At 43.0% G+C, this 15,235-nt stretch overlaps 1 protein-coding gene across 5 annotated transcripts in view; it reads left to right on the top strand.

The window, feature by feature from the left end:
• Nucleotides 1–9,172, top strand: part of ENAH (ENAH actin regulator) — a 668,777-nt gene extending 659,605 nt beyond the window's left edge. For all 5 annotated transcript variants that reach the window (XM_085610395.1, XM_085610392.1, XM_085610391.1 and 2 more), the window contains one exon: nucleotides 6,202–9,172. In XM_085610395.1, the coding sequence (XP_085466521.1) occupies nucleotides 6,202–6,239 (38 nt within the window). In that variant the 3' untranslated portion in view covers nucleotides 6,240–9,172. The remainder of the gene's footprint in view (nucleotides 1–6,201) is intronic.
• The last annotated feature ends 6,063 nt before the right edge of the window (nucleotides 9,173–15,235 follow it).

Raw genomic sequence — 15,235 nt, 5'->3', positions numbered from 1 at the left:
GTACTAAGGTACCCAGGGCTTAGGTGCACCAGGGGTGTCCCATGGGCTGAAGCATATATTATTCCACCCATGGGAGACCTCTGGAAATTGTGACTACAGCTCCGCCATTGCAGCCTGTGTAACCTGGTGCTAGCGCCACTAACAACAGATATGTTTACTTGTATCTGAGGTCTCTGCCCTTAACCTATGACACCCCTAAGGCAGGCCTTTCAATCCAGAAGGCAGGGTGCTCGGTTCTTAGTGTGAGGGTGCCCCTGCATGAGCAGGACACCCCTACAACCTTCGAAGTCCATTTTCCTGGGTTGTAAGTGCATCAGCCATTAAGATACTTAGAGTGGCCATGCGTCATTACGCAATGACCATTTCTAAACTGGCTGTAATGAACCCTGTCGTGTTTGGTATCAAACATGTTGGAATCCTACCTCCCACACCGTAAATGGTTTGGCAGGTATGGTTCCATGCACTGTAAAGCTCCTCTGGGAGGCCCTCAGTGTTCCCGTTGCCAGTCTCCTAGACCTGGACAGCAAACTATGGCTGCTGCTGACCAGAGACGATTCTGGCCTCCTGCTGCTGAGCCAAGCTCTAGCAGAGGAAGGCAGTAGGTATCCTGTCACAGGGACGTGTGACCACCTCCCAGACAGGACTTAGTGTATTGGGACAGGGTGGGGGCGCTTGCCAGCACCACTCGGACTGCTCGAAGGGCACATTTGGTGCCCTCCCTGCATACTGCAGTCCAAACCAGTTCAGGGAGCCATTGGCTCCCACTCTGGCACGAAACTGGACAAAGGACATGGGAGTATCCTCCTCCTCATTGTCCAGCCCATCCTCTGGGAGGTACCCCTGAATCGTTCCAACCCTTCCCTTAGGGTACTTAAGGGCTTACCTGTGGTTGGGTCCCTAGAGACGTGGTGGGACAAGATTCAGATCACATACCACTTCAACCGACTGGGCACTGTGGACCTTGCTGGACTTCACGTTGGGAACCAAGACTGCAGCTGGGAAGACTCCTGCTGCTCCTGGTCTCGTAACCTTGCAAGTCTACTTCAGCGTCTGTCCCTGTGCCCCATACAGGTTCTTCACAGGGCCTGTGAACAACCACGTCCCCCGAAGGAATCTACTTGGCAGTGATGGAGTCACGCCCCTGCAGCTGCAGGCACTGCAACGCAGCTGACCGGTCTGCTGATCCTGGCCTCCCGATCCTGGCCTCCCGATCCTGGCCTCCCGCGGACTCCGAAAGGCTCAGCAACACAGATGGTGGTTCTGCAACTACCTCGAGGCCTGTACTGTCTTCTCACCAAGTTTGAGGCCAGTATCCCTCATCGAACCTGCTGGAACAGAACCCCTGTGCACCGTGTCAACTTGCCGTTGCTTGTTGACTCTCTCATCCACAGATATTTGGGCTCCAAGAAGCTCCTACCTCAAGCATCTCCTGCAGCCAAGATCTTCGCCCGCATCGCATCCTCTGCACCATGGGCCTTCATCTTTTGGTGAGCTGCTCATGGTCCTCTTGCGACTCCTGTGACTTCGGCCTGCGGGTCCTCTTGATGGTCTTCTTTGGCTCCAGTGGGCTCCCCTGCGTGCTCAGGGCCTGCTCTGACTTATCTGCTCGTGGTGAGTCACTTGGACCTTGCTGGTCCCAACACTGCACCTTTTTCTTCAACTACATTGGTTACTGTTGCCAAGGCTTGTTGGTGCCCCTGCCGGACACTGACCACTTGGCTCTCGACATCCAACGTGTGACAGCTCGTAAACGGTTCCTGGTCTTCTACAGTGTCGTCTGGTCTGCACAGCTGCAACTTCAAGGGCATTGTCGACCTCTCCTGCCCCTCCGACAATGTGCATTTGTCTTCTGTGCCTCCTGGTCATTCCTGAGTGGCATAGACTCTGTCCCCTCTGTTTGCAGGTACCTCTCATCTTGAATCCAACTTTGGGTTCCACCGTACTCCTTTATCTTCTGCTCCAGCAGCACGTTTCTTGAAGTTCTCCATTGTGGTGTACAGCAGTTTCCAACGTCACTTGACACCTATGCACCCAGCTTCCCTGGTGTAGGTATCCTGGGGTATCGACGAGTGGAGTGACTCTCTAACCTTCAAACTTCTACTTAGTTTCTTCGGGTTCCGCTGGGAAGGGTCCTTCTTTAAAACTGCAACCGCGACTTACCTATTGGCTAATATTGAGCACGCAGTCGTGTTTCCACTCTGCACACAACCTCACTGGGGTACCTAGATACTCACCTTTGGTGGTTTCTTGGGTCCCCTGCTCTTCTACATTTTCTGGGTCCATTCCCGACTTAGTTTGTGGTTCGCATTCCACCATTTTAGTATATGGTTTGGTCTCCCCCTGGGGACTACTGTGTATTCTGTGCTATTTACAAATTCTCTGTGCTATTTACGAATTCTATTGACAAAGTATTGTGTGTATTGTGTTGTATCTCCGGGTAGGGGATAATACATTGTGTTAGAGAGTGTTAATAATAAATACATTTTTATAAGTACAGTGTGGTCCTTTTTCACCTAACCCATACCATAAGGTTAAGAACTGGTGAAACAAGCTGCTTTACACTCCTTCTGGACTATGCCTGAAGGTTGCTCTCCACATCTACCACTTGGAGAGCTTTCTAAGGTTGTCTAAGACCACTAAAATCACCATAAGGGTCTTCTGGATTAATGCAGGGTGCTACACTTAAATAAGTGAGCACCATATACTAAGCCGGCCTCTCACAGACACGCTCTCCGCAACTGTCGCAGCTTCTCACGTGTAACCATTGAGAAATAAGGCTTCCAGATCCCTCAGTCTTGCGACCTGGCTCCTGAGGTCGTAGAATTTGGGTACCTTAATCTTCCACCTCAATGCATGAGCATTCTCAAGGAAGTACACAGACGTGCGACCCGTGCCTGCTATGCAGCCAAGTAGAAAAGATTTGTCTATTGTCACTCAGAGGATATTGACCCTTTTAAAGTCACAGTGCAGGACATTGTCCACTACTTGCACCACTTACAGGTTTCTTGTCTAGCCTTCATCTCTTTATTGCATCTGGCCACTAAATGACATAGCTCTCGTCAGGATAAGTCATTAGAGCTTTCATGGAGGGGCTTAAAAGTGTTGTTCCTCCCGGAGTCCCACCGGCGCCCTCATGGAATTTCAACGTTGTACTCGTACGACTTATGGGTCCTCCATTTGAGCTCTTCCACTCCTACCCCCTTCAGTTCCTCTCTTGGAAGGTGCAGTTGCTAGTTTCAATCACCTCACATGTGTTTTACTGAGGGCATTAACCCTAGAAGAGCCTTTCTTCCAGGGATAGGAATACGGTATAGGGATACAGTTGTCCTACGCACCAACCCCAAATTCCTCCCTAATGTAGTATCTCATTTTCACCCTACTCAGTCCATTGAGCTACTTGTTTTTTTTGCCCGCAACTTATTTCAGTTGGGGATTGGGCTTTCCATACTTTGGATGTAAAACAAGCCCTCATGTACTACATTGACAAAAGTAAGCCATTTAGAAAAAACGTTTTGTTGCTTTCATCAAACCCCACAAAGCAATGGCTCCATCCAAATCTGGCATTGCTAGATGGATAGTTAAATGCATTGACACATTATGCTAAAGCTAAAAACTCTACCCACTCGTCCTAGAGCACACTGTACTTGGAGGAAAAGAGCCTCTATGGCCTTTCTGGGGAATGTCCCTAAAGCAGATATATGCAAAGCAGCTACTTGGTCTGCATCACACCTTCACAAAACACTACTGTGTGGATGTTCTGGCCCTCCTAGAAGCTAATGTGGGTCAGGCAGTTCTTCATATACTTTCAATTTTCTGCAACTTCCACAGGCTACCCACCGCTTTTTTGAGAGGACTGCTTCAGTCGGTGCACAGCATGTGTATCTACAGCCACACATGCCTTGAACGGGAATTGTTACCCTGGTAGCATCTGTTTGTTACATGTAATGCTGTAGATTCACATACTAGTTATGATTTAACACTTTTAAATTGTGCATTCAGTCTATTGTCATCACTACGCAATCATCTAGAACATTTCTTGCCTTGAAGACACAGCCCCAGGTGAAAAATCTAAATTAAATATTAATGTTACTTCATGTTCATACACAATGGGGAGTTTCTTTACTTGATATGGTCTTTAAAGTGCTCACTTTTGTCCACATTTCTTCTGTTTTCCATTTACGTTAATTTTCTTTTACGATTAGGCCAGAAATATCTCTTAAATGAATTAAGGCTCACTGCTGCCATTGGCATTTATCTTGCATTCACAAGTGTGTGTTTAGGTAAGAGACTTGTAGTGTTCCAGTCAGAAAGTACATTGAGTACTGTTAATTTGGGGAACTCCACTTTTTGCATCAAGTCCAGCAGTCATTTCTGTCGGCGATTTTCTCCATTGCTTAAAAGTTCAGGGCTGAACACTTATCGATAACATTTTCTCCTCTTATTGGAGGGAGCTTTTATTTCCTTTTGCCATTCTAGAAAGTGTCCAAACTGTGCTATCTTGTCTAACATGGTCTATCTGTTTAGCTGTTCTCAATCAGCAAACCTTGCTTTGTATTTTAATCATTGGCATTGGGCTCCCCACAGTACTGCAGTGATTGGGTTGAAAAGTAGCTGGGTATTTAATCTACGAGTGACAAGTGAACACTTCTTCCTTTCAGAACGTACGTGTTATAAAAATGGTTTAGACCCTTTATTCTGCAGCATCTGTGTTTACGCACAAGGGGTTTATTGAAAAATATTTTAAGGCCTCCATAGCTAGTCATAGACAAAGAAGGCAACTCTGGTACAAATGTCGCACATCCCTCCCCTTAAAGCATAGTAATAACTAACAATTTATAGTGCTCATACACTATCACATCTGCTGCCAAGATGTCTCAGCCAGAACCCGGAGATCCCATTGTAGTTAGCTCAATGTATACCACATATTGATAGTGGAGCACTTGTTATACACGAGAAAAATTTGAAATTGACACCCAATTTTGCTTTTCTCTTGTTTAACTCATATGCAAAGGACTTTATTAATCCTCATATGTTATTTTTGCCAATGGTGGTATAGATTTCTTACGTATCTGGACTCTATGCGAAATGGATTGTTCCTGCCTCAGACCACACTCTGCGATAAATTCGGCTTGTAGCATTCCTACTTATATTGAGTTTTTAAAACTATATCAGGTCGTTCTACTTTAAATACAACTCTGATCTACAGTCTAGAGGAATTATCAGCTTGCTGTTTTTACCACTGTACTTTTGGGTTAAAACACCTATTAAAGCCTTGAGAAAGTCCAAAGTGTGTGTACGAAACACGTGTCGGCGGAATCATCTGTAATTAGTCATTACAGGAACAACTGTGACTATCAAGAAGAAGTAAACAAATTATTCACCATGTTACATGAAGTCTGAACTTTTGATTGCGAAAAAAATGTATACGGATTGATAAAGTCCTCTCTATAGGAGTTAAACTTGAGAAAAACAGTTTTGTGCCAGTTTCACAAATTGTTCTGTACTTGTGTATAGCAGGACCTCTATGGCTAGTTCACCCGGGACCCCAAAGCTTCTTACGTAGCACGTCACTACATTTCTATTGAAGGCACGTTGTGCTCTAAACCTGTATGCATGGTTCACAAGTACACCCTCCAGCGGTTTTCTACTTCCGTGGCATAGAATGGTTGTGTTGCTTATGTTTTTTTTGGTGGGGTTCGGGGAGGTGGTCATAACATCACAAAACTAGCCCTGGTGGCAGAACACTGTGAAGAGCAAATAGGATGTATGAGACATGCTAGTATGCATCAGCAGCCTTACTGTTTAAACATCAAATCTTACACCATTTAGTCATTGATTGTGTTGCTTTGTAAGATTCTGGTAATCTTTTTGGTTTGCCCATTTGGTAGCACAGCATTCTATACTAGCAAACGGGAAGAACAAAAGTGGCAATAATTCTTGATTGAGTTTCATTGCTTTTTCATTTTCGACCATGTCCCCTCATGTCATTGGTAAATTCTACTCTTCTCAAAGATTGGTTGTTCTTTTCACAATGTGGGGTAAAAATAAAATTCTGTATGAAGTGACAGAGGGCATAAGGGTAAATATTTAAAATAAGTATTAATATAAACTACATAAATCAAGAGTTAAAACAGAACTTGAGTTGGTATTTTTGAATGTTTTCAAGGAACTAATCTTTATTTATTTTTTCTTTCTAAATAGCAATCAGGCAGGAACTGAGCAAGTCGAATACTGCATAGGAGACTAGGACTGAACAGCCATTTTGGCTTGTCTTTAAGCGGACTTCATTTTGTAAGCCGGTGGAGAAAAACAGAAGATTAATGTCCCACAAGTTGGAAGACACGTTCTAGGAACTTTCAAAGACATCACTCTGGTGATGTGCCATTTCCTTCATAGTTTGCTGCTTTTTCTGACCTTTGAAACCAGTGGAAAAGAGTCTTAACGTTACTGTAATGATTATGCAGAAATTCCTTTGACTGTCAAAGCAGAGCGTTTGAGTAATCTCATGTCAAGATAAATTGCACATATTTTAGATTTTTTTTTAAAGATCTAGCAAGAAAAGCCTTTAATAGAGGGATTTAGCAAGTTCTACTGTTGTGTTCTGCAAGTGTATCTCAGGTTTGTCTTCCTTAAATATTCGGTGTTAATTTCAAAGATAGCAGCATTTAGACCATATCACTTGTAACAAGTTCAAACACAAATACTGAATTATTGGGTTGCTTACAGAAAAAGCAGAAGGTGTCCTAGAAATTGATATTGCACATTCTAGTTTTTGGAACATTTTATAGGAGCTCGCTCTAGTATTCTTTCAAGTAATCCAGAAAGCAGTTTCAAATATAGTATTTGATTTATCAGCATAAAATGCCCTCCCAAAGTGTTCCTAGATTAATAGCAGAATGTAAATTATTCATCCATAGTATGTCTACGTTTTCAGGATACAGTCTTCATTTATGCATGTGGGCGTTTTTGTACTCTGCACAATCACCACTGTTTTCAGCTCAGAAAAACATGCATGTCACATGTTAACTTTTTATTTTACACTTTTATATGTCCATTAATATAGGGTGGAAGGTGCTAGTTAGGTCTATGATTTCATAACGCTGGGATTTACTTAAACCTTTTTCTTTCTCATTGATAACATGCATGACTATTAATGAGTTCAAGGATCTAAAATTTCTTGGTAATCAAGTTAGTGCCATCAGGTCCACAGACATCTTGTATCAGCTACTCATATTTTAATTTTACGTTCTGATAAGAAGTTACTTGTTAATATAAATTGATTGATCTGCCCCATACAGAACTTCATAAACCTGTTCAAGTTGATACTTGTGAAGAATAGTCAAAACTATTGGAGCAGAGTAGCGTGAAAGAATGTTTCAATGTGGTTTACAGATTACCATTTGAGGATCGTCCTTCTGCTTCTCATTTGTACAGATCACTGGAAGTCTGATAATTTATAAATGTGGCAGTTACTGACAGATGTACTACACCTGCCGTTCTTCATCCAGGCGTCACTGTGCCTACTTTTGTCCCCCAAAACAGGCTGTTCCTTTTGTCCAGGAATCCTACTCTTTGCTGCTGATTTTGTAAATCAAGGGCAGCAACTTGAGGTTGTGGGCATCCCTTCTAAGAGGTATGACAATGCTCAAGCGATGGAAAGGTTTTCTTGCTCACCTGGTACCAAAATGAATCAAGGCCCTCGTCTTCACTCTGGTTGAAAAAAGAAAATGAGATTCCTTCATGTCAGATCAAGTAGCCTTTGATGATCGAATCGGCATAGCATTTGGTGCACGTTGGATTATGCACAACTACACTAGTGCCATATTTGCTTGTGATCTGTTTTGATTTCTTCTTAGACTAATTTCCCCGGTGGTTTCAGAGGAATGTTTCATCAATAGTTTTCTGTACACGCTAGATACCGTGCAGCTCCACGCACAGGACAAAAGCTTTACATAGCATATCCTGGAAAGTGCTGGTCACCAAAGCAAATCAACAGCAGTTGCTGATTCTGGAAAAGAGGCTGAACAAGGGAGCTTCTTCTGTTAAACGTTTCCCTGTTTTCGTGGCATATTGAATGAATTCCAGGACAAGACTGTATTGAAAGTGTGGTCTACATTGGAAATGCAACCCAACTCCAGCATAGACAGCCTATTCCAAAAACTGTTTAATGTTCTGCATGGTACAACACGAAGGCATTCTCAACAAATGCAGCAAGCTTGTAAAGTACTTTCACTTTAAAGAAAACAAAATATGGAGGCATTTTTATCTCTTGTAAATGTAACTTTATTTAGGCAAACATTTCAATGTTAAGGAAATTTACCCTTGTCAGAAATCATGTTCGATTTTTCTCATCAAAAATGAAAAAGATTTGCCGAAAAGGCATGACATGGGTACAAGCAGTCCAAAGTTAGACAGGTGATTGAACTCCTAAATCTTTAATGAAACTGGTTTATGCACTAAACGTTTTGTGCCTTGGTCTAAAATTAACATGATTTCTTTTTCAATTTTTTTAAAGGATGTAGGAAATGTTTTCATGCCACTTTTACATCTGTTTTACATTGTCGCAGATTGCTGAACCATTCAGATTTTGGCGAGTGCGTGACTGTAGCGGGGAGCCTCTGGTGGAACTTAATATGACAAATATGATTTCTATCCCACTGGCAGTTGTCATTGTCAGATTTCAGTTATTAAAATAACCGACAGATGCTAACATGTTTTCTGTTACAATTGAAAAGTTTGTTAAAGTACTGGTGGGAAGATTTTTTGTATGTTGGGATATCTTACTATTCATAGTTTAGGAGATCCTTTCCAATTCTAGGAAGGTATTACTTTCCTCAACACTGTGATCTGAGCTGTGATAAATCTATATTATACACGAGTGGCTAAAAAACAATTGCAATCAAGCTGAATGTATAAATCTTGAGTGCTGGTGCTGAAATCTTTGTCTTCATCATGATTTCCAAATGTCATTGTTATAATATTTTAAACCATCAGTGTCAATTCAGAAATGGAACACTAACGAATGTTGAATTTTCATGCATATGATTTACTTTTTTTTTTTTTTTTTTTTTACTTCCTCTCAGTTCATCTCTGCTATTTTTATCATGTTTCATTTAAAAATTCTTACATGCTAACTTTGTTTTGAGCGAATGAAATAAAATTGCAATATATACTTGTTGCCACAATTTGTTTGTTCAGATTTGGGAAACAGTATCTCTTGATTGCCCTCAATTTCCCATGCTGGGATTTGCTGAATGTGAAAAGAGATGCCTAAAGTCTATGGTTTCACCATTAAGTTATTGCTGTCAGTATTTTCTAATTCTGAACAAAAAAGTTTCATAGAGTTAATACTCTCAAAAAGAATGTAAACTATGAAAATGTAACTTTCATGAATGAACATAATTGTACATAAATTTAGAAGACAACTGGCTATAATATCTTTTTGTTGGATCTGCTTCTTTTACTCTTGATTTATATGCTAGCATCCACACAATTCTTTGAGTAGCTACCCAATTAGAACTTGCTGATGTAACCTATTATGTTTTCTTTTTCTACAATGTTTGTTTCATGCACCCATTCCTTACTGCCACGAGTCCAGGTCCATATTACCTGGTTGGAAAGAACTACCCATCTATAGACCAACCGTTCTATACATTAAAATAGTTGGTGGTCCTGGTTGTTACCCACTGAACTCTTTCCTAAAACTGCTAGCACCTAGTTGTCACTTTCTGTGCAGGCTGAGTTGAAATGACCAATGATCCTTAAATATAATTTTTTGGTGTGGTACCTTAATCCATTAGACCATGTTGGAATATATTGCAGCTAAAAAGCTTTTGTCAGAGAAGTTCGCTGGGGCCTATGGGTCCGGGTGGGAGGGGGTAGCTGGGAGATTGACTAGTATTGCCTGTTGTTCCTGTAACCTCATTTATCTAAAACTAGTTGCAAGCTCTGTGAACTGAATGATTACTCTTGAAGAGGGAAGTGAGATATAGTGTCAGATGCTTAGACAATCCATAATATTGTCCAGTCAGGAGGTTGCTCTGTGTCACACCATAGCAGGGGTAAGAGATTGGGCAGAGAAAGGGTGTTTGGATCAAGCTACATCTCCACAGCAGTGTGTCCCACTGGATCTTAAACGTATTCCTCTCTCACCTGGCAGCCAGGCTGAAATTCTTTCTTAAAGAGGCAAACTTGCAAATCAATCTTAAGTTTGTGATGGGAATAGTGACCATGTCTTTTAGTGTAGTCCACTTCTTGCATTCACAAGTCCTCACAGCAGCATGGCTGAGAGCTGTGGTCTTAGAATGAATAAGACAAGTATTCTACTCTTTTCCTTCAGTCCCTTTCCTTAGTCCTGGAGTTCGTATTCCTTCATGTGAGATTGATATCTTCTTTACTCTAGTCCAGGCTCTATTTGTGTACCTGTGTATCAAGTAGCTTGCAAAAGAAAGATTTATTTGAATACTCTGAAACTAAGGCGTTTGGCCCAAACCACCTGGACAATCAAACTCAAAAGTTAGTCCAGATATTATTGAAGGGCGGGGAGCAAGTTCATCTCGCTGGAAGTTGTTTGCTCAACCTGGCATAAGTTGTGTCTGCCCTGGGTCCAGAAGACTGTTAGATCTGCATGATATATATACACACACACACACACACAACTTCTACAGAAGCGCAGCTGCACCATCATCACTATCGTGAACACCAAGACATAGCGGAGCACCAAGAACTGAAAGCACTTGTGGCCTACCCAAAACCGCAGAGTAAGTGTGTGTGTGTGTGTGTGTGTGTGTGTGTGTAGATATACCTACACACACTTAAACTGTGCGGTTTTGGGAGGCCACAAGTGCTTTCAGTTCTTGGTGCTCCGCTATGCCTTGGTGTTCACGAAAGTGATGATGGTGTAGCTGCACTTCTGTAGAGGTTGGGAATATCATTCTTCTGATACTTAGACTGGTTGCTAAAAGTGGGTTTGTCTTAAACCACTTCCAGACAACTAGCAACCTGTTATATTGTTGGAATTTTCAATAAACATGCCAAATTCATACCGGACTCCTTCACAGTGGTTGTCCTTCATTGGAGCCATCTTGAACACACTGCTCTTCAAATCTTTCCTTCCCCTCAACAAGTTCATGACGTTCAGGCTATGATCTCAATGTTTCAACCCCTGGCCTGGTTTTCGGTGAGAAGCTCTGACACTTCCTGGTGCCTGAATCCCACTCGTGGTCCATGCCAGGTGGCACATACTGCCTCTGCAGTAAGATCTGAAATCACCGGGTTCAGCAGGAGAGTGCAAAAGATCTGCAGTGGTGGCCAATAGACCGTAATTGGGCAGGTGGCAAACCCCTCTCTTTGCCTCACCCAGAGCTGATATTCATCACAGATGCATTGTTGGTGGGTTGGGGAGATCATCTGGGCGAGTTCTCTTGTCTCTGGCAGAAGCCCACCTCCACATAACCTTGTTACAGCTGCAGGCGATATACTCAGTACTGAAAGTGTTCCTCCTGTCCAAGGGGAAATGTGTGCCAGTTCTCTCACCCTACTGCCATGTGGTACTTCCACAACATGGCAGAGTGGGGTGTCTTTGGTCTTGTGCCAGAAGGATTTCCGCCTTCAGAAATGGCTTAATCATGAGGGCATCACCCTGGTTGCGCAGCACCTGGAAAGATCTTTGAACGCCAGGCACTAAGCTGACGTTGCATCGTAGATCACAAATGGCAGATGCACTTGATCGTGAAACAAGTGTCTTCCACCACTGATGAGAACCTTGGCTTGAGCTTTTTGACACCACAGAAAACACACAATGTCCACGTTTCTATGCATTGGATTTCCCAAGGTGGCTCTTTTGAAAATGTCTTGGTCTTAGAATGGAGCACGGGACTCCTGTACGCATTCCTGCCTCTACCTCACCTACCCAGAGTTCTGGAGATCAGGAAAGACCAAGCCCATATCATCGCAGCTAGAGCCTGCTAGGGGCAACAATTAAAAGTTGTTCGTCCGCTCATTTGGCTTTTTAATGTTGGCCTGATTAGCTGTCATTTCATTTCATTAGTCTTTATTATCGATATATTTCATCAAAAAAGACAATTACAGAATAAAAAGTGCAAACATAGTGAATAATACAACAAATCCAGTTTACACAATAAGGATAAGTTCGTAAATAACACAAAAATCTAGTGACTCCTGTTTCTAATAAACCATACCCAGGCCAGAAATTTAGCCACAGCAACTACAACACATTCACCAGTATCAAATCTCAGAATTTTTAGGGCTACAAACCCCTGTCTAGTTCCCAATGTGCGACATATAGGTTTAAGCCACTTAGCCCGGGGGGCAGCATAGGCCGGGCAAACAAAAAATATGTGCCCAACTGAATCAGCACAATCAGTACACCAGCTACAAGAATCACAGGTTACACCCTTCCATTTTTTTGTAAATGATTTAGTCGGTAAGGTGCCAACTCTAAATTGGTGGTAAAGTTTCCTGTCTCTGGGCCTGGTAATAATGTCCCAGTAGGCTTCTAGCAGGGGGGTATTTTTATGCTCTAGAAACCTGCCTGACAAGGACTCAGCTGGAACGAAGGATAAATGTTTTTGTAGCACCATTGACCAATAAAGGCTTTTAAAATGTTTTTTTGGGGGAAAAGGGTTAGTAGCCGGGTTGCTCCATAGAATTCCCAGACCCATAGATTCCAAAAGTTGACTAACTTGCCTGAACCAGGTAATGTTACCGGCTCCCATAATGGACCGGACATCGAGAAATGCCTTAGCATAGGGGCCTAACTCCGGGACCGTCCATAGTCTCCTCCAGAAGGCCAGTGGTTTAAACCTAGCAATGTCGTCAAAGGAATGGCAGCCAAGGTCCAGCAGGAGCGGTTTCACTGGGGTAGAACAGGGGAGGCCCGTAAGCATTCTGAGAAATTTACGTTGTGCCTTAACCAAGGGGGAAAGATCAGCAAAACCCCAAAGTTCAGCGCCGTATAGAATCGCTGAATTAACCCTTGCGTTATAGATTTTAATAGGAGGGCCTATCATTTTTGACTGGGATTGCTTTTGTTCTTTAATCAGGCACCCAGAAAGCTGGGCAAATTTAAGAGTTAAGACGTCTATTTGCGGCCTCCAGTCCAACTTATTTTCAAAAACCACCCCCAAATAAGTCATGACATTAGTTCGTTCGAGTGAATTATTATTCATGGACACATGGCCTTTCACACGTCTCCCTTTATTAAAGACCATGTATTTGGTTTTTGAAACATTTACTGACCGGTCAAAGTCGGAACAAAAGTTGGCAAATACATTCAAAGCCACCTGTAACCCAGACAAAGTCTGGGATAGGAGTAGGGTGTCATCGGCAAACATGAGGAGTGGAATTTTAGTACCTCCCAACATGGGGGCGTCCGTAGGTGTAGATGAAAAGTACTGCACAACTCTATTTATGAATAACAGAAATAGAGTAGGCGCAAGGACGCACCCTTGCCTGACACCCCTACTAACTTTGAATCTGTCGGTAACCTGCCCCTGTTTCCCCCATCGAACTTGTGCCAAGTTGTTTTCATGCAGCCTGATGACGATGTTCAAGAGATCTGGCGGCATCCCTAGCTCCTCTAATGCACCCCAAAGTTTAGTCCTATTGACTAAGTCAAATGCTGACCGCAGATCTACAAAGGCAGCATATAAAGTACCACCACATAGATAAACCGTTTTCCAGACGATCAGTTGAAACTTGAACGCCTGGTCGATGGTGCTTGTGCAAGATCTGAAACCGGCCTGCAGGGGCGAGATGATATCCTCCTGCTCGATCCAGAGCTGGATTCTTGCCAGGATCATTCTTGCAATAATTTTTTGAACAGAGTCAATTAGACTAATCGGGCGATAGTTCCCCGGGCAGGAGCGGTCCCCTTTTTTAAAGATGGGCAGAATCTCAGCGCCCCTCCAAGAATCCAGAATGGCAGCCCCCTTAGCTACAGCATTTGCTGTGAGTGCGATGTAAGGCACCCAGTTGCCAAGGTCGGATTTGAAGAGGTCCGCGGGAACACAATCTATGCCTGGTGCCTTACCACTAGGTACCCTACTTAGAGCCGACACAACCTCTTCACAATCAAATTTAAAAGTCGGGGAGGTGGACAAATCCCTGGTTAATGGGGGGGCGATCCCCTCAGCCAAGTTGGTATCCGAAAACTGAGATTCAAAATGCGACACCCAGATATCCGGGAGTACATGATTAGTAGGGACCTGAGTGCTCGGAGAATTGCCCCACTTAACAATATGCCAAAACAAGGTTAAATTCCTATGTTTACTAGCAGCCAAAAGGTCATTCCAATGGTCATTGTCCCAATCTTGTTTGGCCATGAATTTAGCCTTGCTGTAGTCTTTTCTGGCTAGTCTAATGGCAACCTGGTTTCTAGTAGTGATAGCAGATTTCAGTTTGCTATAAGACTCACGGCAAGCTTTATTATACCAAGAATTTGGTTTTAAGGTAAGTGATTTCTTGGCCTTGCAAGGTTTGGAAAAAAGAGACTTGAGGCCATAGAATAGATTTTCATGTATTTGGGTGGACTCACCGACAACATCCTCAGGGCTCCGAAGAGCCTTTAAGTCCTTCAATGCACAGAAAACCCTTGAGCTGATCTCAGATAGTACAACACTGTCAATGGCAACCTTTTCCCAACGCACTCTCCGTTGGTTGTTAGTGAGGAGTGCATCAGCAGTCACTATCTCTGAGGGTTTATTACTATGGGCTAGGGAAAGTATAAAACTCAAAACTAATGGGTTATGGTCACTCTCTGGGCGGTCTAAAACCACCATATCACAAAGTGTGGGCCAAAACTCCACTTTGATTAGGGCATAATCGATTCTGCTACTACAACGTCGACCATAGGAAAAAGTCATCTTTCCATTTTTATCGGACGGGGTCAGTCCGTTGGCAGCCCTATAACCGTGCTCCATACATAAGCTCATCCACTGGATAGCAGATTCGGTCCACCTCTTGATAGGGGGGGAGATCAAGAGGAGGGATGTTCAAGATCTCATCCACTTCCAATGTGAGTGGATCCCGAGCAGTATGCAGAGGCTCAAAACAGCAGTTTAGGTCACCCAGTATTACCACGTTTATACATGTATTGACGGTGTCCAAAAACCCATCCAATTGTAAGAAGGTGTTAGTAACACGCCCACCAGGGAGGCCCCTATTATATACATTTATAATCAAGATTTCTGGGTCATCATTGATTTGCAATGAG

Source organism: Triturus cristatus, chromosome 6 (assembly GCF_964204655.1).
Source record: "Triturus cristatus chromosome 6, aTriCri1.1, whole genome shotgun sequence".
NCBI lineage: Eukaryota > Metazoa > Chordata > Amphibia > Caudata > Salamandridae > Triturus > Triturus cristatus.
This window is presented reverse-complemented; position numbering and strand designations above follow the sequence as displayed.